The following is a 25,369-nucleotide window of genomic DNA, read 5'->3' as shown; positions in this document are numbered from 1 at the left end:
TCTGCCGTTCTTTCTTCAGCGTTTTAAATGGCCACAGCACAGAATGGCCTCAGAAGAGTTTGAGTGTCAGTCTGTGTTATTAGTTTTAAAACCTCCAAGCGGTTCCCCTTCCCCTCCTCAGTCCGTCCAAACGTCTCTTTGTGCCGAAGCAGCCCTGTCCTCGTTTCTTCCTGGGTGACACCCTAGATTCCAGACATAGTTACTTTGCTTCTAAATAAACCCAGCCAAGCCATGACAAATAGCAAAGGGGACGAAGGCTTGGGAGGGAGGGGGTGGGAGGTGAGGCTTGCTCGTTCGTCTGTGAGGTTGCCAGGACAACAGGGATATGGGATTCAGAGAGAGTGTTTTCAGAGCAGGGGACGAGGGATTACAGGAAATATGACATGACATTCTCTCTCGACCAGACCCCCCTCTATACCCCACCCATACCCTCCCAAAGACATTCTCTCTCCAACAGAATCCCCCGCCTTCCCTTCCCACAACCACCCACATCCCCCAGCCAGCTCCGCCCCCTCCTTTCCACAGCCTGACTGACATTATCATTACAATCAGACTGGTGACCTTTGACATCTGACCTCCCAGCGTGTGAGTGGGTTCATAGGGAAAACCAGGCCTATGCTGCAGGAGCTTTGGGACACGGAGGAGTAGCCGTGGAAACTAAGCGAGCCAGCGCCCCCCCCCCCCCCCCCCCCCCCTCTCTCTCTCTCCTCTCTCTCTCCATATTGCTGCCCTAGCTCTTCTTCCATGTAGAGGAGCACAACTCTCCCAGGCCCCAACACTGTCCCAACTGCCAAAAACCATTATGTTCTTACTGTAATGGCAGTTTTGTTCAAAATGACCGGTTGTCATATTAATCAGAGTGGTGCACTTGAATAATCTTGTAATTCTTCTCAGCATGTCATTGAAAGTGTAGAGGGGAAACAAATTGTATGAGGAGGACTTTCCTGGGTTACTCTGGATTTTAGGTCCGGTGTGTGTGTGTCTCTACGGCTGCACATTCATGTGGGTGTGCCTGCCTCTCCATGCTGAGCCCTGTGGCTTCTCGGTCTCGCCATTGTCATGGCAGGTAGAAAGAAAGGCCACAGAACACTGAGCAGTCTTGTTTTTAGGAAGCCGAGCAGAGCAGCCAGTGGAACACAGTGTAATAGAGAGACAGAGAGCAGTCCGGCTCAGTATTCAGCACACAGGGCCTGGTAACCCACAAGAAGAGTGGCCCCTACGGAACAGCTCCTTCTCCCCCTGCACTAGCCTCAGGCCCCCGATTCAGAGAGCAGAGTCAGAAAAGCAGATTGCGGGAGGAGAGACAGAGAGTAGGTAACAAAAGATGCACAAAAAGTAACAGAGATGATCTACCCCCTCCTGCAAACAAGAAGAGGAAAAGCCATTGTTGTTTTCTGCCCGGGGGTTATTTTACAGTGAAATAGGAGAGCGGGCCCCGAGGGAGTGTCAGGGCCCAGCCATCACTTCCCTGTCATCAGCTTCAAACGACCTGTTTGAAGTGGGAGCCAATTCCCGTCCCTAACCCTTTCGCCGGACCGGGGCTCCCTTTCCCTGGGTGGATGTAGGGTTATCTACCTATCACACTGGCCTCCCTCTCAAACAGACCCCAATAGGTAGTGCTTGCCCACACTGCCCTCCCCTGGGGCCCCTGGAGTACCTCACCCTACCTGCGCACTTTTAGTTCAGGCTTTAGTCGTCCATCAAGATGGTGTGATGCGTTACTGGAAAACAACAACTAGGAAGAGGCCCAGGAAGCAGAGACATTTATTTCTCATCTAGACTTTAGAATCGTTCGCGAGCAGCTCTCAGAGTCAGTGAAATGTTGTTGTGTTCGTGGAGTCCTGGTTCCTAATGTCTGCATCTCTCATAGGTCAACTATGTCACAGGTGGTCTAAGCTGCTGGTTTTGGGCGTGCTCGTTTTAACGTACGAGGGGAAAAGTGAGAGCTGAAGTGCGGAAAAGGAGTAATGGTGGAAGAATGTGAACTGGCATGGAGAGAGTGATGCTTTCCATCTGGGAACAACAGAGGGAGAGGGAAATGGAGAAGAGTGCATGTCTTGTCTTTTACAGACAAGAGAGAAAGACAATGACTGATAGCTTACAGCTGTTTCCAAATTAGAAACAGTGTGTGTAAAGTGTGTGTGTGTGTGTGCTTGCAGTATAAATATTCTGACTGAATGGAACCCACCCAGTCCGGGGCCAAGGGGACTGACTCCTTCCAGGGTCTGAGTCAGAGTCAGGGGCGCCTGCCAAGGTGTCTGTCAGGGGGTGGAGCAGCAACATGGTGGGAGCTGGGAACGGGGTTGCCTGCCTGGCTTTTGGCTGGAAAATCACACTGATGTAGTTCTAGTTAGTTTCACTTCTCTCCCAACTTGCTCAGCTCTGAGGCCTGCTGCTCTGCTGTCAGTCTGTCTGTCAGTCTAACCTAGGGTCTAACATGCTGTGTTCCGTATTTCTGTCCAGATGTCGGCCGGGGTACATCGGGCCTCTGTGCCAAAGCCTGGACCCCTGTCACCGGTCGCCATGCCTCAACGGAGCCGCCTGCAAGAGCCAGGTGGCCAACGGGATGCCACAATTCACCTGTGTGTGCCAGAGAGGGTTCAGAGGTCTGTCTGTCTGTCTGTCTGTCCGTGTGGATCAGTGTTTACTGAGAGAGTGGTGTCGGAAAGAGCTGATCTGTGCACATTTATGTACAGTATGCAAGTACATTTATGAAAGGCAGTTGAAGGCTCATGCATGCTTATAACAAGTTATAAAGCATATATTAGGTTTAGGTGTTAACTAAAATGTTCATAATGAGACATTGCATCCCTTATCTATCTACAGGTCAAGACTGCTCCCTCATAGACGCCTGTGCCACCAGCCCCTGTGCCAATGGCGCCCGCTGTGCCAGTTGGAATAACCACTATAATTGTTCCTGCCCGCCCGGGTTCCAGGGGAAGAACTGCCGCAACGATATCGACGAGTGCCGCAAGTCTGGCGTCTGTCTCAATGCAGGCCTCTGCATGAACACCCATGGTTCCTTCCGCTGCCAGTGCCCACCTGGGTACAGCGGGCGCACCTGCGAGGTGTCCTCCCTGCCCTGCGCCCCCTCCCAGTGCATCAACGGGGGCACCTGCCGCCCGACCGGAGATCACACCTACGACTGTGCCTGCCTGCCAGGTAAACTGAATGGCTCATAAACTGGCACACACACACACACACACACACACACACACACACACACACACACACACACACACACACACACACACACACACACACACACACACACACACACACACACACACACACACACACACACACACACACACACACACACACACACACACACACACACACACACACACACACACTGCCTCAACACAGACCCCAGAGCCCCGCCAGTCACTATGAACCCCAGGTCTTTCTCAGGGTTCCCCAGGCTGTCTGACGTAGCTGCTAGTGCTGTCTGGTGGGATGTTGATCTACTCGCCTGTCTTTCCCAGGTTCCCATGCCTCTCTCTCTCTCTCTCTCTCTCTTTCTGGCTGCTATTAATAGCTTGTTGACGGGATGGGGGGACAAACGGGGGTTGGGAGAGGAGAGTGGGCCTCTGCTCCCTTCAGGAGGAATTTACTTCATGGCCCTTCTGGCTTCCCTCCTGGGAGCTGACAGGAAATGTCTCTGAGCCGGAGAGGAAGTCATTGAAACTGTGAGAGATTATAAAACAAGCAAACATGGCAGGGAGTAGTGGACCTCTGTAGCACAGCACAGCGCTGTGTGTCAGCCTGGTGGTGTCAGGGGCCTCCCTGGTGCTCTGCTGCTGCTGCTGCCTACTGTGGGAAACACCACGCCATGAGAACATGTAAACACTTTCACTGCCCCTCTCTGCCCTTTACCTCCACGGCTGTGGGAAGCAGAGGGGAATGTTTAGGAAGACCATATGAATGGAAGTGGGGGGCATTGGATGTGTTAGTGAGCACTTAACTTGAATGGGAGTGGCTATTATCCCTGAGACTTAGCTTCTTGGCTCACCTCTCCCTCTCTGCTCTCTCTCTCTCTGTCAGGGTTCGAGGGACACAACTGTGAGACGAACGTGGACGACTGCCCAGGGCATAGGTGTATGAATGTAGGCCTGTGTGTGGATGGAGTCAACACCTATAATTGCCAGTGCCCACCTGAGTGGACAGGTCAGTACTGTGCAGAGGATGTCAATGAGTGCCTTATGCAGCCCAACGCCTGCCATAACGGAGGCACCTGCTTCAACACCATCGGGGGGCACACCTGCGTGTGCGTCAACGGCTGGACGGGAGACGACTGCAGCGAGAACATCGACGACTGTGCCACCGCCGTGTGCTTCAACGGCGCCACCTGCCACGACCGCGTGGCGTCCTTCTTCTGCGAATGCCCCGTGGGGAAAACCGGTGAGTCCGCTGGTCCACTGTTTCTCTGTGTCCCTGTTAGGGGTGTGAAATTCTGGGAACTTTCCCCAAATTACCTGGTTTTCCTGAAATCCCGGTTTCCAGAATTTTGCAGCCCTAGTCCCAGTCAGCTGTATGTTAGTTAGGGTCTTGTTTGTTTACTCACAGGAGGACAGTGTTCCTGACATGGCTCTGTTTGTCACTGTGTCCCCTCCCTCAGGTCTGCTCTGTCACCTGGACGACGCGTGCGTCAGCAACCCGTGTAACGAGGGCGCCGTGTGTGACACCAACCCCCTGAACGGGCGCGCCATCTGCACCTGTCCCGCCGGCTTTGTGGGCGGAGCCTGCAACCAGGACATGGACGAGTGTTCCATTGGTAAGATGGCATATTACTTAGCACCGCCCTCTGCTTTGTGTTGGTCCTATCTCACCTGGCCCCGCCCTATATGTACTGTGTGTGAGCGGGTGCACTGACCCCTGTTCCCTCTGCCTACAGGTGCCAACCCCTGTGAACACTTTGGGAAGTGTGTGAACACGGAGGGGTCCTTCCAGTGCCAGTGTGGCCGAGGCTACGCCGGACCCCGCTGTGAGATAGACATCAACGAGTGTCTGTCCATGCCCTGCCAGAACGATGCCACCTGTCTGGACCGCATCGGAGAGTTCACCTGCATCTGCATGCCAGGTAGGACCACACCCCGACCACCTGGAGACACCTCACAGCACAGAACTACAGCTAGGGAACTACAGGGAACTACGGCTACTGAACTACAGCCAGAGTCATACAGCCAGGGAACTACGGCTCCTGAACTACAGCCAGAGAACTACAGAGAAATACAGCTAGGGAACTACAGGGAATTACAGCCACTGAACTACAGCCAGAGAACTACAAATAAGTACAGGGAATTACAACTACGGAACTACAACCAGGGAACTACAGCCAGGGAATTACAGCTATGGAACTACAGCCAGGGAACTACAGCCAGGGAACTACAGCCCAGTCCTGTCTCATCTCATCTCTCACTGCTCTCCCATCCCTCTTGTTTACTATAGACCCTCTGAGCCCCAGACACGATGATGGCTTTACACTTGACTTTCCCAGAGTAGCAGTAGCCACAGCGCTAACCCTCCATCAACCCTCAGCACTAGATCTTATTATGTAACACGTTCTCACTGCTGCTGCTGCTGGCGGTGCTGCTGCTGCTGGCGGTGGTGGTGGTGGTGGTGGTGGTGGTGGTGGTGGTGGTGGTGGTGGTGGCGGTGGCGGCGGCGGCGGCGGCGGCGGCGGCGGCGGCGGTGGCGGTGGTGGTGGTGGTGGTGGTGGTGCTGGCGGTGGCGGTGGTGGTGGTGGTGCTGGCGGTGGTGGTGGTGGTGGTGGTGGTGGTAGTGGGCTAGAGAGGTGCTCATAATCTTGACACCAGTGGTCCCAGTAAGACAGCCAGCCAGTGTGTTAGTTAGAACGGTAGAGAGTCAAGGCTGCCGACCCTCCTTCACAAACACATTGAAACTCTCACGCACGGCACCGTCCTCAGTCCATGCATGCTGGCTGGGGGTTTGGTTTGGGGGACTATGCAAATTAGGGATGGGAGTCGTGGTCTATAGGGCTGGATGGTGAGAGAGAGAGGGAGAGAGAGAAGCGAGGCGAGGGGGAGGAGTGTGCTGTGAATAATAATGAGCGGTGGAGTGGTGGGAATGGAGCAGAACAATAGGGCCCCTCTGTGCTCCACTTTACACCCCTCATACACACACACACAGAGAAGAGAAGGGAGAGAGGCTTTTTCCCAGAGCTTCTACCCTCCCCCTTCCCCTCCACCTCCCCGTTAATTTTCCACAGACAGCTCCCTTCCTCTCTCTCCACCCTCCTCATCATCGGCTAGCCTGGTGGAGCGCCATGTGGAGTGGCCGATTCTTCCTGATTCCACGCCACCTCTGTCTCTTCCGAGCCGCCGCGGCCCAGTCCACACTCAGCTTCACCTCAATGGAGGGTACACTGCAACGCTCTATAGCACAATTCCACTGAATATAGGACAGTTGTTAACGGGGAAGATGACCCAGGGACAGGGAGTGGTAACACGGTGTGGAACCACGGTGGGGTTTGGTGATCCAGGTCACAGCCTTAGCCCAGGCAGCACTTCCATTAGGTGTATTTGTGATGGTTTCCCATCCAGGGAGTAAAAGCTAGCATTCCCCCTGTGGTTTGGGACTCTGACAAGAGCAGTGTTGATTGAAAACCTTCTGTGGCTCCTGAGACTGTGAACTCTTTCCACTGCTAGAAGTCCCCTAGATAGATAGGGAAACTATATAGTCATGTCTCCTGGACATAGAAGGCCCAGATGAATCGTTTTTCACTTCACATTTTTGTATTTTATGAATAACTATGATCTTTGATATTTGTTTTAATAATGTATATGCAGGGGGGTGTTCTTTAATAATGATGTTGATTGTCCTGTTTGAAAATCCAATAAAAAATATGTTAAAATATATATATATATGCGTATTTACTTTCCAGGCTACATGGGGACCTACTGTGAGGTGGATGTGGATGAGTGTGAGAGCAACCCTTGTGTGAACGACGGTATCTGCCGGGACATGGTCAACGGCTTCACATGCACCTGCCAGCCAGGTAAGACCCGTTTCATGTCTGAGTCTCTCTGAGCTGTTGAGATACAGCAAAGAACCTCTCCAGCCTTTCATGAATGAAAATAGCTGACCTGTGCCGGTGTTGGTCAGTGTGAACCGAACGGGTGTGAGCTGTAGAGTTAAATGTCCCTGTGAATCAGTGCTCCTCTTGCTAGTTTTGTCTGATGGGAGTTTAGAGCAACCAAGCCCAGTCATAAAAGCCACGCAGGCCCCAGAGGCAGCCTGCCTATCCTTTCCACTGAACAAAGACACTATTGTGACCCCCCACAACCCCTCCCCCTTCCTCTCCCCATCTATGGTGGAATGTGGAAGGGACAGCAGTCCTACTAATGAGATTCTTATTCAGGTTGGCAATTTACATCTGGGGCAGACATCCCCCCTCACCCCCCATCTAGCTATTGAGCCTGTGTAGCTGATGCAGGCAGGGAGGGGGGGTCCTTGAGAGAGAAAACAATCCCACTGTCTCTCCCCCTCTAACCTCCTGCCCCAAGCAGCAACACAGACACACAGAGACACAAACCAGGTCCATCCTCCTCACACTGTTAATCACCACTAGGTATTCCTGAACCGACCGCACCAATTGACTCCTCCAAGGGCCCCTTCCCCATTGATTTCTGTTGCTTTGCCAGCCAAACCTTTTCTCAGACATGGAATACAAGTTCATTTAAAGCCTATTTTGGTGTTTCCATCTCAACAAATTGAGAACTAGCTGTTTCAGACACTGTAGAAGAACGTGTACAAGATGAAATGGCTCGGCTAGTTGACCAAGGCATTAACCATACTCACTATTCTGGTTTGACATTTACATTAATGTCGGGGCAAGAAATCCATTTAAATGGTAAGCATGTGGGAGATAACATCTTGCTGGGTTAAGCGATTGGTAGACGTGTTGGAAGTTGGAAACCGTGACTTGACATTAGCAGACATTCCAGAACACAACATAGTCCTTAAGAGTCCAGACATTCTCAAATTCACCAGACATCCCAGAATCCATCATAGTCCAGACGTAACAGAACACTGCAGATTCTAGACATTGCCGAACCTAACCCTCTCCAGAACCATGTTTAGGTCCTACACTGTAGATCACAGTAGACATTTCAAGTCCATGGATCACCCTGTCCAGACACGTTAGAAGCTTACCATCCCACTGTACAGACGTCCCACACCTAACCTAGCCTGGAGACCTCTGGCTGACATCACTGTGGACCCGTCTACTGGAGCTTTTCTCTGACCCTTCATCTCTGTATTTGCCTGTCCCAGGGTTTACTGGTACCATGTGTCAGATCGACATTGATGAGTGCGCCAGCACGCCCTGCCAGAACGGAGCCAAGTGTTACGACCGGCCCAACGGATACGAGTGCCGCTGTGCTGAAGGTAAGGAGCAATAATAATGTCGATTTCTTTATGTCCGTGTGTGTGTTCTGTGTTTGTGTGTGTCAGTGTGTACATACATGAGTGGTCCTAGACTGACAGTCAGCCCCTACAGCAGGCAGGTCTATCCCCTCACCTCTATAGGGGTTATAGATGGTGATGGTCTCAGTGAGAGTCAGTGATAGTCGGGTCAGATGACTCCCTGGTTGTGTGTCTGTTGCGGCCTCAGACTGCTGGTTGGACTGGACCTGGGAGACTGGTGCTGGAGATGTGCTGGAGATGGACTGAGGCTGAGCTTGGGTTGAGACTGGGCTGGGGTTGAGACTACGCTAGGGTTTAGACTGGGCTGGGGTTGAGACTGGGCTTGGATTGAAACTGTGCTGGGGTTGAGACTGGGCTTGGATTGAGACTGGGCTGGGGTTGAGACTGGGCTGGGGTTGAGACTGGGCTAGGGTTGAGACTGGGCTGGGGTTGAGACTGGGCTGGGGTTGAGACTGGGCTGAGGTTGAGACTGGGCTGGGGTTGAGACTGGGCTGGGGTTGAGACTACGCTAGGGTTTAGACTGGACTGGGATTGAGACTGGGCTGGGGTTGAGACTGGGCTGGGGTTGAGACTGGGCTAGGGTTGAGACTGGGCTTGGATTGAGACTGGGCTGGGATTGAGACTGGGCTGGGGTTGAGACTGGACTGAGGCCCCTAATCCCCCTCTTCTCCCCAGCTGGTCCCTCGGACCCCAGGATCACACACAGGGTCACCCAGGGCCAGCAGCTGCTGGGGGTGTGGGGGGTTAGGGCTGGTCATCCCCCCCGACATCTGTTCCTCTGTACCCCACAATACATACCCCCACATACTCCAACACGCTGCACTGGCCTTATGGTATATCTTAGCTCACTCAAGATCATTCCTATTCATATTAACATCTATGTGTAAGACTGTGAACAGCTCAGCTACAGTGTTTTTAGCTGGTTTCTTGAGCAGGTGTGTTTGTGTTAGTAGGTCTAGTGTGTGTGTTTGTCGGAGGCTGTGTCTATGTGTGTGTATGGGGGAATCTGTTGCATTGTTTAGCGGTGGCCAGCTGCTTGGTATTCCCTGTGTCGTCGTTCCCCCCCCTCGTTGTTGAGTGAAGTGGCCCTGTTAGACGTGGCGTGGCCCATTGTCCCCGGTGGGAACAAAGCCAGGCCTGTGAGCCTTGTCAAGGGCCCTACTCCTTCTACACCGCAAGGCCCTGGCCCACAGCACGATGGGGCCTACCTAGCACCCGGCACAGCAGCGCTCAACTCGCTCTGCACCACCACACCACACGGCTCTGCTCTGCACTCTAACGAACCAACTAACACTGCTCAGTCTCACACAGACACACCACCGTCGGCATGGAAACCACGGGGCCCAGAACTCCAAACTGTAGAAGCTTTCATAGAGAGAGAAAGAGTGGGAAATAGGGGGAGGAAATAGAAAGGGATAAAGAGGGAAGTGGAGATGGAGAGAAGTGAATGGGAGAGGGGAAATGGTAGGAGGGGTTTGGATGAGGAGAGGTGGCAGGCAGATTTAAAGAGAAATAACTATCTAAAAGATGAAGAGTGAGACGCAAAGAAACCCCAGGAGGCCTGTTCTAATTCCTGTTGTCTCTCCCCCAAGGGTACGAGGGCACACTGTGCGAGAGCAACACCAACAACTGCCAGCCCGACCCGTGCCACCATGGCACCTGCGTGGACGGCATCGCCAGCTACACGTGTAACTGTGAGGCGGGCTACACGGGCTACCGTTGCGAGAACCAGCTGAACGAGTGCCACAGTAACCCCTGCCAGAATGGGGGCAAGTGTGTGGACCTGGTCAACAAGTACATCTGCCAGTGTCAGCATGGTACCTCAGGTGAGAGAGCAGTACCAACAGAGATTCATAACACTAAATATCTTCTACTTTATTCTGGTTATAGACACAGATTTTCTGCTGGGGTCTCTGTCATAGTACTGCTGTTTGATTGGTGTTCTCTCTCTTGTACACACAGGTACCAACTGTGAGATTAACTTTGATGACTGCGCCAGCAAACCATGTGACTATGGCATCTGCAAGGACGGCATCAACCGCTACGACTGCGTGTGTAAACCAGGCTTCACCGGCCCTCTGTGCAACGTGGAGATGGACGAGTGCTCGTCCGGACCCTGCCGGAACGGGGGGACGTGTGTGGACGAGGAGAACGGTTTCCACTGCCAGTGTCCCGAGGGCTTCCAGCCTCCCTACTGTTTCTCCCAGGTGGACGAGTGTGGCAGCAACCCCTGTGTGCACGGCGCCTGCAGAGACGACATCAACGGCTACCGCTGTGACTGTGAGCCCGGCTGGGTGGGGAAGAACTGTGACCTAGACCGTAATGACTGTCTGCCCAGCCCCTGTCAGAACGCTGGCACCTGCATTGATCAGCTGAACGGATTCACCTGCAAGTGTCGCCAGGGCTTCAGAGGTGAGCCTGCTGTCCTACCCCAAACTTTATCTCTATCCCTGATCCTATCTCTATCCCTAACCCTATCCCCAACCCTATCTCTATCCATATCCCTATCTCTACGCCTAACCCTATCTCTATCCCTAACCCTATCTCTATCCCAAACCCTATATCTATCCCTATCTCTATCCCTAACTCTATCTCTATCCCAAACCCTATATCTATCCCTAACCCTATCTCTATCCCTAACCCTCTCTCTAACCCTCTCTCTAACCCTATCGCTATCCCTAACCCTATCTCTATCCCAAACCCTATATCTATCCCTAACCCTATCTCTATCCCTAACCCTATCTCTATCCCAAACCCAATATCTATCCCTAACCCTATCTCTATCCCTAACCCTATCTCTATCCCAAACCCTATATCTATCCCTAACCCTCTCTCTAACCCTATCTCTACCCCTAACCCTGGCTCTGCCCCAAACCCTATCTCTACCCCTAACCCTGGCTCTACCCCAAACCCTATCTCTATCCCTAACCCTATCTCTATCCCTAACCCTATCTCTATCCCTAACCCTCTCTCTAACCCTATCTCTATCCCTAACCCTGACTCGATCCCTAACCCTGACTCTATCCCTAACCCTGACTCTACCCCAAACCCTATCTCTATTCCGAACCCTGACTCTAGACACACAGAGGCACTACAAACATACACCAGGCATCCGTTATGTATACACTCTCACAGTATACACACACATGGTAGATTAACACCAATCACTGTTTGAAAATAAACTTGGAGATGCATGTATGCACCAAAACATTTGAACATCTACAGACCGTGTAAACTTCTGTACGTTGTTCTCATGCCAACTGATGCTTCACACAACTCAAGAGGCCTTGTTTGGTTTGGTTTCCAGATCATCCATAAAGGGTCCCATATCACCCCCTAGTGTATATCTAAAAGAACTGCAGAGAGTGACAGAGTTTACTTAGTAAGGTTTATCCCCATGTTAAATGAACCTACTCAATGACTACTCTGTATCGTAATCTAACGCATCTCCCTTGTGTTCGCTCTGTCCTGCGTTGCCTAGGTAACCTGTGCCAGGTAAACATCAACGAGTGTTCGTCCAGTCCGTGTCTGAACCAGGGCACGTGTGTGGACGGCGTGGCCAGTTTCACCTGTCTGTGTGAGCTGCCCTACAGCGGGCCCACCTGTGCTGACGTGCTCACCCCCTGCTCCCCCAACCCCTGCGCCAACCATGCCCTGTGCACCAACACACCTGACTACCTGGGCTACCAGTGCAACTGCCAGCAAGGATGGCAAGGTCAGCTGTGCAACATTGACGTGAACGAGTGCATCGCCAACCCGTGTAAGAACCGTGGTACCTGCACCAACACACTGGGAGGGTTTGTGTGCTCCTGCCGCGGCGGCTTCACCGGACCCAACTGTGAGACGGACATCAATGACTGTGCCCCTAGTGAGTGACCAATGAGAGACTAGCAATATTCTATTACTATACTTCATTATCCATTGGACCACAGTCTCTGCTGCTGCTGTACAATACTGGCCTCCATATCTGCTTCTACTTCCTCCAACTCCAGTTTATCACATTATCCATAGAACTATAGTACTGTATAGACATATCATCCTCCTCTCCCTCCATCCCTAACCCCTCTCTCTCTCTCTCTCTCTCTGTCTTCCTGCAGACCCGTGTCTGAGTGGGGGTTCCTGTACGGACGGTGTGAACTCGTTCCGCTGCAGCTGTCTGCCAGGCTTCACGGGGCCTCGCTGTGCCGTGGAGGTGAACGAGTGTCAGAGCGCCCCCTGTAAGAACGGAGGCACCTGCACAGACTACGTCAACAGCTACACCTGCACCTGCAGACCTGGCTTCACTGGCATTAACTGTGAGACCAACATCCCAGACTGCACTGAAAGGTGAGTCTCATAGTCCGCTGTGTTTGTGTGCGTGCACGTGTGCCCTTTGTGACCTTTAAAACAGTGCATGTTCTGATGAGTGCAGAATGGATCAGCAGTGATGATTTAACTATATTTTACCCTACACCCACAGCTCATGCTTCAACGGAGGTACCTGTACAGACAAGATCAACGGCTACTCCTGTACCTGTCGCTCAGGCTTCACAGGCTCCCACTGCCAGTATGAGGTGAATGAGTGTGACTCCCAGCCCTGCCTCAACGGAGGGGTCTGCCAGGACGCTCTGGAGTCCTTCCGCTGCTCCTGCCCCAAGGGATACACAGGCAACCGCTGCCAGGTACACACACAGGATATACTATACTATTATATACTATACAATTATATTCTATACAATATTTTATATTCTATACTATTCTGTTCTATACTATTCTATACTATTATATTCTATACTATTTTTTGCTACACAATACTATTCTATACTATTCTTTTCTATACTATACTATTATATTCTATACTATTCTTTTCTATACTATACTATAATATTCTATACTATTCTATATGATACTACTATATTCTATACTATTCTATTCTTTACTATTCTTTTCTATACTATTATATTCTATACTTTTCCATTATTTTCTATACTATGCTAATCTATTATATTCTATACTATTCTTTTCTATACTATTCTATACTAATCCAGAAAGCATTAATACAAACACATGTTCAGATACTGTGGTGTTAAGCTGGTTCTCTGTGTCTCCAGATGCCAGTGGACTGGTGCAGACGCTCGTCTCCCTGTCAGAACGGAGGGCGCTGTCGTCAGAAGGACGCCTCCTTCTCCTGTGAGTGTCTGGGAGGCTGGTCTGGACGCTACTGTGACATCCCTGGGGTTTCCTGTGAGGTTGCCGCGCTCAAGAGAGGTACGGGCGCATGCTCTGTTCTTGTTATTTGTGTGTGTGTGTGTGTGTGTGTGTGTGTGTGTGTGTGTGTGTGTGTGTGTGTGTGTGTGTGTGTGTGTGTGTGTGTGTGTGTGTGTGTGTGTGTGTGTGTGTGTGTGTTTACTGTAAGTGTTTAGCGCAGGTCAAACTCATTTTGCCCCGGGGGCCGCATTCGGTCTTCAACGAGGTCCAGAGGGTCACACACATCTTTATATTTACTCTCCATCAAAGTTAGCAAAGAATTGTCCTCTATCCATAGTTGTGGGATTTTCTGATGCTCCCTGACGGTCTAGCTTCATTTTGGTGATTATTAGCGAGCTGGAAACAGTCAAGAAACTGTATGAATGTAGGTCCATTATCATTACTACACTGTTTCCATTTGGTTTTAGTCATTTTAAAGTATATTGAGTTCGTACATATATATTTTGTTTTACTCAAACCACCCACAGGACGTATGTTCGACACCCTTGTTTTAGCGCATGTATGCAGTATGTGTTTGTATTTATACCGTGGTATAACCGTCCCCGGTCTCTTGTCTGCTCCCAGGCCTCCAGACAGACGAGCTGTGTCATCATGGAGGTCACTGTGTCAACACAGGCAACACCCACTACTGTAAGTGTCCCACAGACTACACAGACAGCTACTGTGAGAGCCAGGTGGACCACTGTGAGGACAAACACTGTCGCAACGGCGCCACCTGCAGGGGCTACGTGGGAGGATACCAGTGTGACGTGAGTCGGATTAGTCAAGTCAGAATTGTGTATAAACTGCAGTTTGTCTAATAACTCTGAGGTGAATGTGTTGATGTTGTAATATGGTTGTAGATATGATGTTAATGGTATGTGTCTATGGCCCTACAGTGTATGCCGGGCTACACCGGAGAGAACTGTGAGATGGAGGTCAACGAGTGCCAGTCTCACCCGTGTCAGAACGGTGGCACCTGCATTGACCTGGTGGGACACTACATCTGCTCCTGCCCACCTGGCACCTTGGGTATGTCCTCTTCATGTCCTCTTCTGTCCTCACCCATGTCCTCTTCTGTACTCACAACCTGTCCTCTTCCATACTCACAACATGTCCTCTTCCATACTCACAACATGTCCTCTTCCATACTCACAACATGCCCTCTTCCATACTCACAACATGTCCTCGTCCATACTCACAACATGTCCTCTTCCATACTCACAACATGTCCTCTTCCATACTCACAACATGTCCTCTTCCATACTCACAACGTGTCCTCTTCCATACTCACAACGTGTCCTCGTCCATACTCACAACGTGTCCTCTTCCATACTCACAACGTGTCCTCTTCCATACTCACAATGTGTCCTCTTCCATACTCACAACGTGTTCTCTTCCATACTCACAACATGTCCTCTTCCATACTCACAACCTGTCCTCTTCCATACTCACAACATGTCATCTTCCATACTCACCCGTGTCCTCTTCCATACTCACAACGTGTCCTCTTCCATACTCACCCATGTCCTATTCCATACTCGCCCATGTCCTCTTCCATACTCGCCCATGTCCTCTTCCATACTCGCCCATGTCCTCTTCCATACTCACCCATGTCCTCTTCCATACTCACAACATGTCCTATTCCATACTCACAACATGTCCTCTTCCATACTCGCCCATGTCCTCTTCCATACTCGCCCATGTCCTCTTCCATACTCACCCACATCCTCTTCCATACTCACAACATGTCCTCTTCCATACTCACAACATCTCTTCTTCCATACTCACAAAATGTCCTCTTCCATACTCACAACGTGTCCTCTTCCATACTCACAACATGTCCCCTTCCATACTCACAATGTGTCACCTTCCATACTCACAACATGTCCTCTTCCATACTCACAACATGTCCCCTTCCATACTCACAATGTGTCACCTTCCATACTCACAACCTGTCCTCTTCCATACTCACAACCTGTCCTCTTCCATACTCACAACATGTCCTCTTCCATACTCACAACCTGTCCTCTTCCATACTCACAACATGGCCTCTTCCATACTCACCCATGTCCTCTTCCATACTCACAACATGTCCTCTTCCATACTCACGTGTCCTCTTCCATACTCACAACATGTCCTCTTCCATACTCACCCATGTCCTCTTCCATACTCACAACATGTCCTCTTCCATACTCACAACGTGTCCTCTTCCATACTCACAACGTGTCCTCTTCCATACTCACAACGTGTCCTCTTCCATACTCACAACGTGTCCTCTTCCATACTCACCCATGTCCTCATCCATACACACCCATGTTCTCTTCCATACTCACCCATGTCCTCTTCCATACTCACAACATGTCCTCTTCCATACTCGCAACATGTCCTCTTCCATACTCACAACGTGTCCTCTTCCATACTCACAACGTGTCCTCTTCCATACTCACAACGTGTCCTCTTCCATACTCACCCATGTCCTCTTCCATACTCACAACATGTCTTCTTCCATACTCACAACATGTCCTCTTCCATACTCGCCCATGTCCTCTTCCATACTCACAACATGTCCTCTTCCATACTCACAACATGTCTTCTTCCATACTCACATGTCCTCTTCCATACTCACAACGTGTCCTCTTCCATACTCACAACATGTCCTCTTCCATACTCACAACGTGTCACCTTCCATACTCACAACCTGTCCTCTTCCATACTCACAACATGTCCTCTTCCATACTCACAACATGTCCTCTTCCATACTCACGTGTCCTCTTCCATACTCACAACATGTCCTCTTCCATACTCACCTATGTCCTCTTCCATACTCACCTATGTCCTCTTCCATACTCACCTATGTCCTCTTCCATACTCACAACATGTCCTCTTCCATACTCACAACATGTCCTCTTCCCTACTCACAACGTGTCCTCTTCCATACTCACAACATGTCCTCTTCCCTACTCACAACGTGTCCTCTTCCATACTCACAACGTGTCCTCTTCCATACTCACCCATGTCCTCATCCATACACACCCATGTTCTCTTCCATACTCACCCATGTCCTCTTCCATACTCACAACGTGTCCTCTTCCATACTCACAACATGTCCTCTTCCATACTCACAACATGTCCTCTTCCATACTCACAACATGTCCTCTTCCATACTCACGTGTCCTCTTCCATACTCACAACGTGTCCTCTTCCATACTCACAACCTGTCCTCTTCCATACTCACAACATGTCCTCTTCCATACTCACAAAATGTCCTCTTCCATACTCACAACATGTCCTCTTCCATACTCACAACATGTCCTCTTCCATACTCACAACATGTCCTCTTCCATACTCACAACATGTCCTCTTCCACACTGTCACGAACCGGCTCAAAGCCCGTAACAAAAGGGAGACAACGTGGAGAAAAGGAGTAACAAAATATATATTTACTAACTAAAGTAACTAAGTATAATATACAATGGTGTGTGTAATCAGTAATCAGTAGTGTAAGTGAATGTTTTGCCTCCATGAATGTGATAATGCAAGGTGTTGAAAGATGCTAAAACAAACAACCAAAAAACAACCAAAAAACCACCAAGAAACACAAACAAATCTATCAAGGTGTCTGCCTGGAGAGAGTCTCCTCATGAATGGGGAAATGGTGCATTTATCCTATGACAGTGGGCCCAGGTGTTTCCCATGTAGCTGACGACCCTCCCAACTCCGCCCACCGACATCCTAATAAGGAAACAAGAACAAAGAGAGAATACGGCAGACAGAGTGGGAGGGTCGTAACACATACACACGTGTCCTCTTCCATACTCACAACATGTCCTCTTTCATACTCACAACATGTCGTCTTCCATACTCACAACATGTCCTCTTCCATACTCACAACATGTCCTCTTCCATACTCACAACATGTCCTCTTCCATACTCACAACATCTCCTCTTCCATACTCACAACATGTCCACTTCCATACTCACGTGTCCTCTTCCATACTCACAACATGTCCTCTTCCATACTCACAACATGTCCTCTTCCATACTCACAACATGTCCTCTTCCATACTCACGTGTCCTCTTCCATACTCACCCATGTTCTCTTCCATACTCACCCATGTCCTCTTCCATACTCACAACATGTCCTCTTCCATACTCACAACATGTCCTCTTCCATACTCACAACGTGTCCTCTTCCATACTCACAACATGTCCTCTTCCATACTCACAACATGTACTCTTCCATACTCACAACATGTTCTTTTCCATACTCACAACATGTCCTCTTCCATACTCACAATGTGTCCTCTTCCATACTCACAACATGTCCTCTTCCATACTCACAACGTGTCCTCTTCCATACTCACAACATGTTCTTTTCCATACTCACAACATGTCCTCTTCCATACTCACAACATGTCCTCTTCCATACTCACAACATGTCCTCTTCCATACTCACAACATGTTCTCTTCCATACTCACAACGTGTACTGTTATTTCCTTGTGAAGTGAATAAAGAGGAGAGAATCCTATAGTGAGTATAGTTACATGCACACAATAATACGAGTATTGTGGATAGTCAGATTAACATATTAGTTAGTTTAAAACATTTACATGCTTTGCAAGAAGAACGATTTCCCTAATAATCCTGTTTGCATGGACACATCTGAAATCAGGCTGCCCGATAGAACTTTGATGAATGCATAAAATTGCCAATCAAAATAAACTGTCTACCACAGCGGCCATGTTATTTTTGGGAGGCCTATTTGATAGACTTCCCTATCTGAGTTTGGGCATGTAAAGTTTGTATGTGAAAGCTACTTCTGGGATGCATACTTTCAGCTTTTCCGAACTCACTTCACTCGTACAGAAGGGAGGCTGGGCTGCTGGTGCTGCCTGGTACATGTACAGATCAAATACCCTGCTGGTGCTGCCTGGTACATGTACAGATCAAATACACTGCTGGTGCTGCCTGGTACATGTACAGATCAAATACACTGCTGGTGCTGCCTGGTACATGTACAGATCAAATACACTACTGGTGCTGCCTGGTACATGTACAGATCAAATACACTGCTGGTGCTGCCTGGTACATGTACAGATCAAATACACTGCTGGTGCTGCCTGGTACATGTACAGATCAAATACACTGCTGGTGCTGCCTGGTACATGTACAGATCAAATACACTACTGGTGCTGCCTGGTACATGTACAGATCAAATACACTGCTGGTGCTGCCTGGTACATGTACAGATCAAATACACTACTGGTGCTGCCTGGTACATGTACAGATCAAATACACTGCTGGTGCTGCCTGGTACATGTACAGATCAAATACACTGCTGGTGCTGCCTGGTACATGTACAGATCAAATACACTACTGGTGCTGCCTGGTACATGTACAGATCAAATCCACTGCTGGTGCTGCCTGGTACATGTACAGATCAAATACACTACTGGTGCTGCCTGGTACATGTACAGATCAAATACACTACTGGTGCTGCCTGGTACATGTACAGATCAAATACACTGCTGGTGCTGCCTGGTACATGTACAGATCAAATACACTACTGGTGCTGCCTGGTACATGTACTGATCAAATACACTGCTGGTGCTGCCTGGTACATGTACAGATCAAATACACTACTGGTGCTGCCTGGTACATGTACAGATCAAATCCACTGCTGGTGCTGCCTTGTACATGTACAGATCAAATACACTACTGGTGCTGCCTGGTACATGTACAGATCAAATACACTGCTGGTGCTGCCTGGTACATGTACAGATCAAATACACTACTGGTGCTGCCTGGTACAGGTACAGATCAAATACACTACTGGTGCTGCCTGGTACATGTACAGATCAAATACACTACTGGTGCTGCCTGGTACATGTACAGATCAAATACACTGTTGGTGCTGCCTGGTACATGTACAGATCAAATACACTACTGGTGCTGCCTGGTACATGTACAGATCAAATACACTGCTGGTGCTGCCTGGTACATGTACAGATCAAATACACTACTGGTGCTGCCTGGTACATGTACAGATCAAATACACTACTGGTGCTGCCTGGTACATGTACAGATCAAATACACTACTGGTGCTGCCTGGTACATGTACAGATCAAATACACTGCTGGTGCTGCCTGGTACATGTACAGATCAAATACACTACTGGTGCTGCCTGGTACATGTACAGATCAAATACACTACTGGTGCTGCCTGGTACATGTACAGATCAAATACACTACTGGTGCTGCCTGGTACATGTACAGATCAAATACACTACTGGTGCTGCCTGGTACATGTACAGATCAAATACACTGCTGGTGCTGCCTGGTACATGTACAGATCAAATACACTACTGGTGCTGCCTGGTACATGTACAGATCAAATACACTGCTGGTGCTGCCTGGTACATGTACAGATCAAATACACTACTGGTGCTGCCTGGTACATGTACAGATCAAATACACTACTGGTGCTGCCTGGTACATGTACAGATCAAATACACTACTGGTGCTGCCTGGTACATGTACAGATCAAATACACTACTGGTGCTGCCTGGTACATGTACAGATCAAATACACTGCTGGTGCTGCCTGGTACATGTACAGATCAAATACACTACTGGTGCTGCCTGGTACATGTACAGATCAAATACACTGCTGGTGCTGCCTGGTACATGTACAGATCAAATACACTACTGGTGCTGCCTGGTACATGTACAGATCAAATACACTACTGGTGCTGCCTGGTACATGTACAGATCAAATACACTACTGGTGCTGCCTGGTACATGTACAGATCAAATACACTGCTGGTGCTGCCTGGTACATGTACAGATCAAATACACTACTGGTGCTGCCTGGTACATGTACAGATCAAATACACCACTGAAAGTCGGATTAAGCCGTTAACATGTCCTAATAATTAGATTGCTCAGAAAACCAGGTGTTTTAATCGGCGTATGCTTCCTACCATTATAACCTTACGCTGATTAAGATAAGCAGAGTAAGGTGTTTACATGACTAATGCCATACTCTGCCTACTGCCATAATCCGTTTGATATTTCATTACTAGTGTGCATGTAAACATACTCAATATTGATAGCTGTCCATCTCTCCTACAGGTGTTCTGTGTGAGATCAACGAGGATGACTGTGCTCCTCCTCTGAGGCTGCGCGGGACTCCTCCTAAGTGTCTGAACAACGGTACCTGTGTGGACAGGGTGGGGGGCTACCGCTGTAACTGTCCCCCTGGCTTCACTGGAGAGAGGTGTGAGGGGGACATCAACGAGTGTCACTCCAACCCCTGCAGCCCCGCCAACAGTCTGGACTGCATCCAGCTCCCCAACGACTACCAGTGTGTCTGCAAGCCCGGCTTCACAGGTAAGGAGGGTGCGCTTGTGTGTATAGTCGTATTGTTGTGTATATAAATGTGTGTGTTTGTATCTGTTTGCGCCACTCTAACGTGTGTGTGTGTTATTGTGTGCAGGTCGGCGGTGCCAGAGCAGGTTCAGTGTGTGCGAGTCTCAGCCCTGTCAGAACGGAGGGGCCTGTTCTGTCTCCAGCAGCTCAGCCCTTGGATACGCCTGTACCTGTCAGCTGGTAAGTATCAACATGTCACTTTCGCACACTTTTACCCAGTGTCTAGTCCGCCTGTGGAGACAGCTGATATTTCTACAACCATCTCTGTCTCCCTGAACTTCCCTGCTCACAGAGGATAACCTAGAACCATATGTCAAAGCCTCCTGGATTTATTACCATGCTACCATCCTGTAGTTGACCACATCTGTTTCTTACCCACACTGACGTTGTATGTGATTGTTCTTCCTCCTCAGGGCTATGCTGGGAACAACTGTGAGAGGAGGATGACGTGTCGGGAGTTGTCTTGCTATAATGGAGGTAGTTGCGCTCTGACCACGCGGGGCGCCCGCTGTACCTGCCTGACAGGCTACGCCGGGCCCCAGTGCCAGCACCGTAGTAACGAGGGCTGCTCCTCCCAGCCGTGCCGCAACGGAGGCCTCTGCACCGAGGAGACCAGCTTCCCCTTCTTCCTCTGCCAGTGTGCCCAAGGCTGGACGGGCAAGCGCTGCGAGCAGGGCAGCACCAGGCTGGTAGAGACCCTTCCGCCGCCCGCCTGCACCCTGGCCGACTGCCACGGCAAGGCCAACGACGGTGTCTGCGACAAGGAGTGCAACACATTCCCCTGCCGCTGGGACGGGGGCGACTGCTCGCTGGCGGTGAACCCGTGGGCGCGCTGCACCGACCCGCGCTGCTGGCGTGTCTTCAACAACAGCCAGTGTGACGAGTCGTGCAACAACGCCGACTGCCTCTACGACAACTTTGACTGCAAGAACAAGGAGAAAATCTGCAAGTAAGTACTCCACCGCCAGCATTCTGTTCTGGACTCTCATTCTTTCACCTTACCCTCTATATGAAACCCTCTAAGCTGATCTCTGTAACTCTCTGTCTCCACCAGTCCCATCTACGAGGCGTACTGCATCGACCACTACGCTGACGGCCGCTGTGACCAGGGCTGTAACTCAGAGGAGTGTGGCTGGGACGGTCTGGACTGTGCAGGGAAGGTTCCAGAGAACCTGGCTGACGGGGTGCTGGTCATGGTGGTCCTGCTACCCCCGGACGAACTCGTGAATACGGCCCCTGCCTTCCTGCAGAAGCTCAGCGCCATCCTGAGAACCACCCTGCGCTTCCACCTGGACCACAACGGAGAGCCCATGATCCATCCGTACACCGGCAAAGAGGCGCGCATCAAACGAGAGCTGCAGCCCCACCAGGAGGTCATTGGGTCCATAGTGTACCTGGAGATAGACAACCGTCTGTGTTCCCAGCGGTCTGACGACTGTTTCCCGTCGGCAGACAGCGCAGCAGACTACCTGGGAGCCCTGTCAGCCGTGGAGAGGCTCCACTTCCCCTACCCCATCAAAGAAGTCCGCGGTGAGCAGAAACCCACTCACACTATACCAGGATACAGAGATAACGTTACAAACATGTATATACATGTCATTTCTCCATCAAATACTGTAACCACAGCTCGTATACTAAAGTCCTTGTTATAACATGTAGGTGAGAAGATGCAAGGCCCTGTAGACATGCCAGAGTGGGGCAAGCTGATGCTGGTGGGCATGGCAGCCCTGTTCCTATTGGTCATCCTGGTGGTGGGCGTGCTGATTGGCCGCAGGAAGAGAGAACACAGCACCCTGTGGTTCCCCGAGGGCTTCTTCCCCAAGAAGGAACCCAGCAGCAACAAGAACCGCAGGGAACCCTTAGGCCAGGATGCACTGGGCATGAAGTGAGTAACCACACTGTTGTGTCCTCAGTACACTTACAGCACTCCTATGGTGACTCCAAATCAATGTATCTGCTCCACTATGGTAGTGTGACTGTGTGTTACCTGTCTCTCTCCAGATACATGCCCAAGACGGTGGAGGAGTCTCTGCTTGGCAACCACAGTGACTCGTGGATCGACACAGACTGCCCCGAGGCCAAGAGACTGAAGGTTGAGGAGCCCAGCATCCTGTCAGACAGTGAAGACACTGTAGACTGTAGGCAGTGGACCCAGCACCACCTAGCGGCTGCAGACATCCGCATGCCCCCCTCCATGGCCCTCACCCCGCCACAGGGAGAGTTTGACCAGGACTGCATGGACGTCAACGTCCGAGGACCTGGTCAGTATTGGAATTGATCACATGGAGCGTTGTTGTGTCATGAACAGTGTTGTATGTGTCTGGACTGGAATCCTTGAGGCTGTAGTATATCCTTTAAAAACCACTCCTTCTGATTCGTATTCCCGGTGTTTATTGTTAACGTAACTTCGTACATCGCCTTGGTCCGTACAATTGCCCTTATTTAAGCGCCCCAAAAACGTAATACTTCCAGATCAACTGTAATGTCAATACCATTGTAAAGCACAATTTATCCCCTTTCCAACAGGATCAATTACATGACCTAAACGCTGCCAGTTTCTGCATAATTCAAGCAGGCAATGAGCCCCGTCAGGTCTTTTTAAAAATGACGGGTGGGGAAGCGAAACTAATGCGTGATAGTGAGAAGGAGAGATGTTGTGTGGGAAAATTGTTTTTTTCACTCGATCTATCCAACTTATCACCTTATCGCCTCTAAAATGTAAATAAAACACTATAAAGAGTTTATATAATGTGTCATTACATACCTATTTGAAGGTTTGTGTCGAATTTGAATCAGGTTTTTAGGGCGGTGCTAAAGTGATCTTAGAAGTAAACAGCGGCTTTGAGAATGATGATCGCATGCAATGATGACGCAAAAAATGACTAGGTAATCCCCCCTTACCCCCGTCACTGTCCATTTCTTGTTTTTAAACGATGAGAGAAGTGCTACACCTGTTGGAGAGAGATTGTAAGTCAGAAGTAGATGCTTTATGCGCGCTGTACGTTACGACATGACACGTCACGATGTAACGGAGGGTCCGTTTTTTCAACTTTTCTGCAATACTATAGAGCCATTACCATGTCGATCAACGCTTGAATAGAAACCTAGTTCACACCCCCGATTTTGAAGTCAACACAGTCGCTACAGTCCCATTAGTTTTCTTTGTAGCCTCGTTTGATTGTTGCGGTTGCGCACATTTGTACAGAATGGGGTGAGTTTACTTTAGTTTCTACGTTTGAGCTCTTTGATCTGTTCCTGTCCATTGTGTTTTGATTGACACATTGACTGACCCTTTGCCTCTCCCGTCCTTCTCCCCTCCAGACGGTTTCACCCCTCTGATGCTGGCTTCGTTCTGCGGAGGCGGTCTGGAGCCCGAGCTCCCCGAGGAGGAGGAGTCAGAGGAGTGTTCCGCCAACATCATCTCTGACCTCATCTACCAGGGCGCCACATTGGCCGCCCAGACGGACCGCACCGGAGAGACCGCCCTTCACCTGGCTGCCCGCTACGCCCGCGCTGACGCCGCCAAGCGGCTGTTGGACGCCGGGGCCGACGCCAACGCGCAGGACAACACAGGGCGCACGCCGCTACACGCCGCCGTGGCCGCCGACGCCCAGGGGGTCTTCCAGGTAAACATACCTTTCAGATGCTTAATGTTTCATTGTATCTTCACACTTACTCAATGTATTCCTCTGTCTTTCTATACGCAGTATTACACATGTAAGACTTGACTTTGCTACTTCTTAAGGTTGCCCACTTTCTGAGTAGACTGCTGTGTCATCTGCCAGACTGACATGTTATTTCTCCCTGTCTGTCCTGGTTAGATTCTGATCCGTACCCGAGCTACAGACCTGGACTCTCGTATGTACGACGGCTCCACCGCCCTGATCCTGGCTGCCCGCCTGGCCGTAGAGGGCATGGTGGAGGAACTTATCACCTGCCATGCAGACATCAACTCTGTCGACGAATTGGGTACGTGATTGGCTAAACTAGTGTGTGAGTGTGTGTGTTGAAGAGAGAGTTGATGCGGTTGAATGGTGATGCTGTGTTTCGTGGTAAGAGGTAGGATGAGTAACAACAGTGTGTGTTCCTCCCATCCCAGGTAAATCTGCTCTGCACTGGGCAGCTGCTGTCAACAACGTGGAGGCCACCATGGCCCTGCTGAAGCACGGAGCCAACAAAGACATGCAGGACCTCAAGGTACACACAACCCTCCACCTATATCTACAACTGTCAGCTCCCCACAGTCATACAGTCTTGAA

General features: G+C 50.1%; 1 protein-coding gene across 1 annotated transcript in view; it reads left to right on the top strand.

Annotated features, from left to right (window-relative positions):
* The first annotated feature begins 751 nt into the window (after positions 1–751).
* Positions 752–25,369, top strand: part of LOC129827838 (neurogenic locus notch homolog protein 1-like) — a 28,775-nt gene continuing 4,157 nt past the window's right edge. The window contains exons 1-24 of the mRNA XM_055889067.1: positions 752–2,606; positions 2,827–3,162; positions 4,048–4,404; positions 4,622–4,777; positions 4,898–5,083; positions 6,908–7,021; positions 8,299–8,412; positions 10,044–10,277; positions 10,414–10,863; positions 11,933–12,319; positions 12,549–12,777; positions 12,911–13,112; positions 13,542–13,698; positions 14,263–14,447; positions 14,577–14,709; positions 20,814–21,071; positions 21,178–21,290; positions 21,524–22,059; positions 22,165–22,640; positions 22,770–22,995; positions 23,112–23,371; positions 24,432–24,736; positions 24,932–25,079; positions 25,210–25,307. Coding sequence (XP_055745042.1) covers positions 2,438–2,606; positions 2,827–3,162; positions 4,048–4,404; positions 4,622–4,777; positions 4,898–5,083; positions 6,908–7,021; positions 8,299–8,412; positions 10,044–10,277; positions 10,414–10,863; positions 11,933–12,319; positions 12,549–12,777; positions 12,911–13,112; positions 13,542–13,698; positions 14,263–14,447; positions 14,577–14,709; positions 20,814–21,071; positions 21,178–21,290; positions 21,524–22,059; positions 22,165–22,640; positions 22,770–22,995; positions 23,112–23,371; positions 24,432–24,736; positions 24,932–25,079; positions 25,210–25,307 — 5,829 coding nt within the window. The 5' untranslated portion in view covers positions 752–2,437. The remainder of the gene's footprint in view (positions 2,607–2,826; positions 3,163–4,047; positions 4,405–4,621; positions 4,778–4,897; positions 5,084–6,907; positions 7,022–8,298; positions 8,413–10,043; positions 10,278–10,413; positions 10,864–11,932; positions 12,320–12,548; positions 12,778–12,910; positions 13,113–13,541; positions 13,699–14,262; positions 14,448–14,576; positions 14,710–20,813; positions 21,072–21,177; positions 21,291–21,523; positions 22,060–22,164; positions 22,641–22,769; positions 22,996–23,111; positions 23,372–24,431; positions 24,737–24,931; positions 25,080–25,209; positions 25,308–25,369) is intronic.

This window comes from Salvelinus fontinalis, chromosome 2 (genome assembly GCF_029448725.1).
Source record: "Salvelinus fontinalis isolate EN_2023a chromosome 2, ASM2944872v1, whole genome shotgun sequence".
NCBI classification, from domain to species: Eukaryota; Metazoa; Chordata; class Actinopteri; order Salmoniformes; family Salmonidae; genus Salvelinus; species Salvelinus fontinalis.
This window is presented reverse-complemented; position numbering and strand designations above follow the sequence as displayed.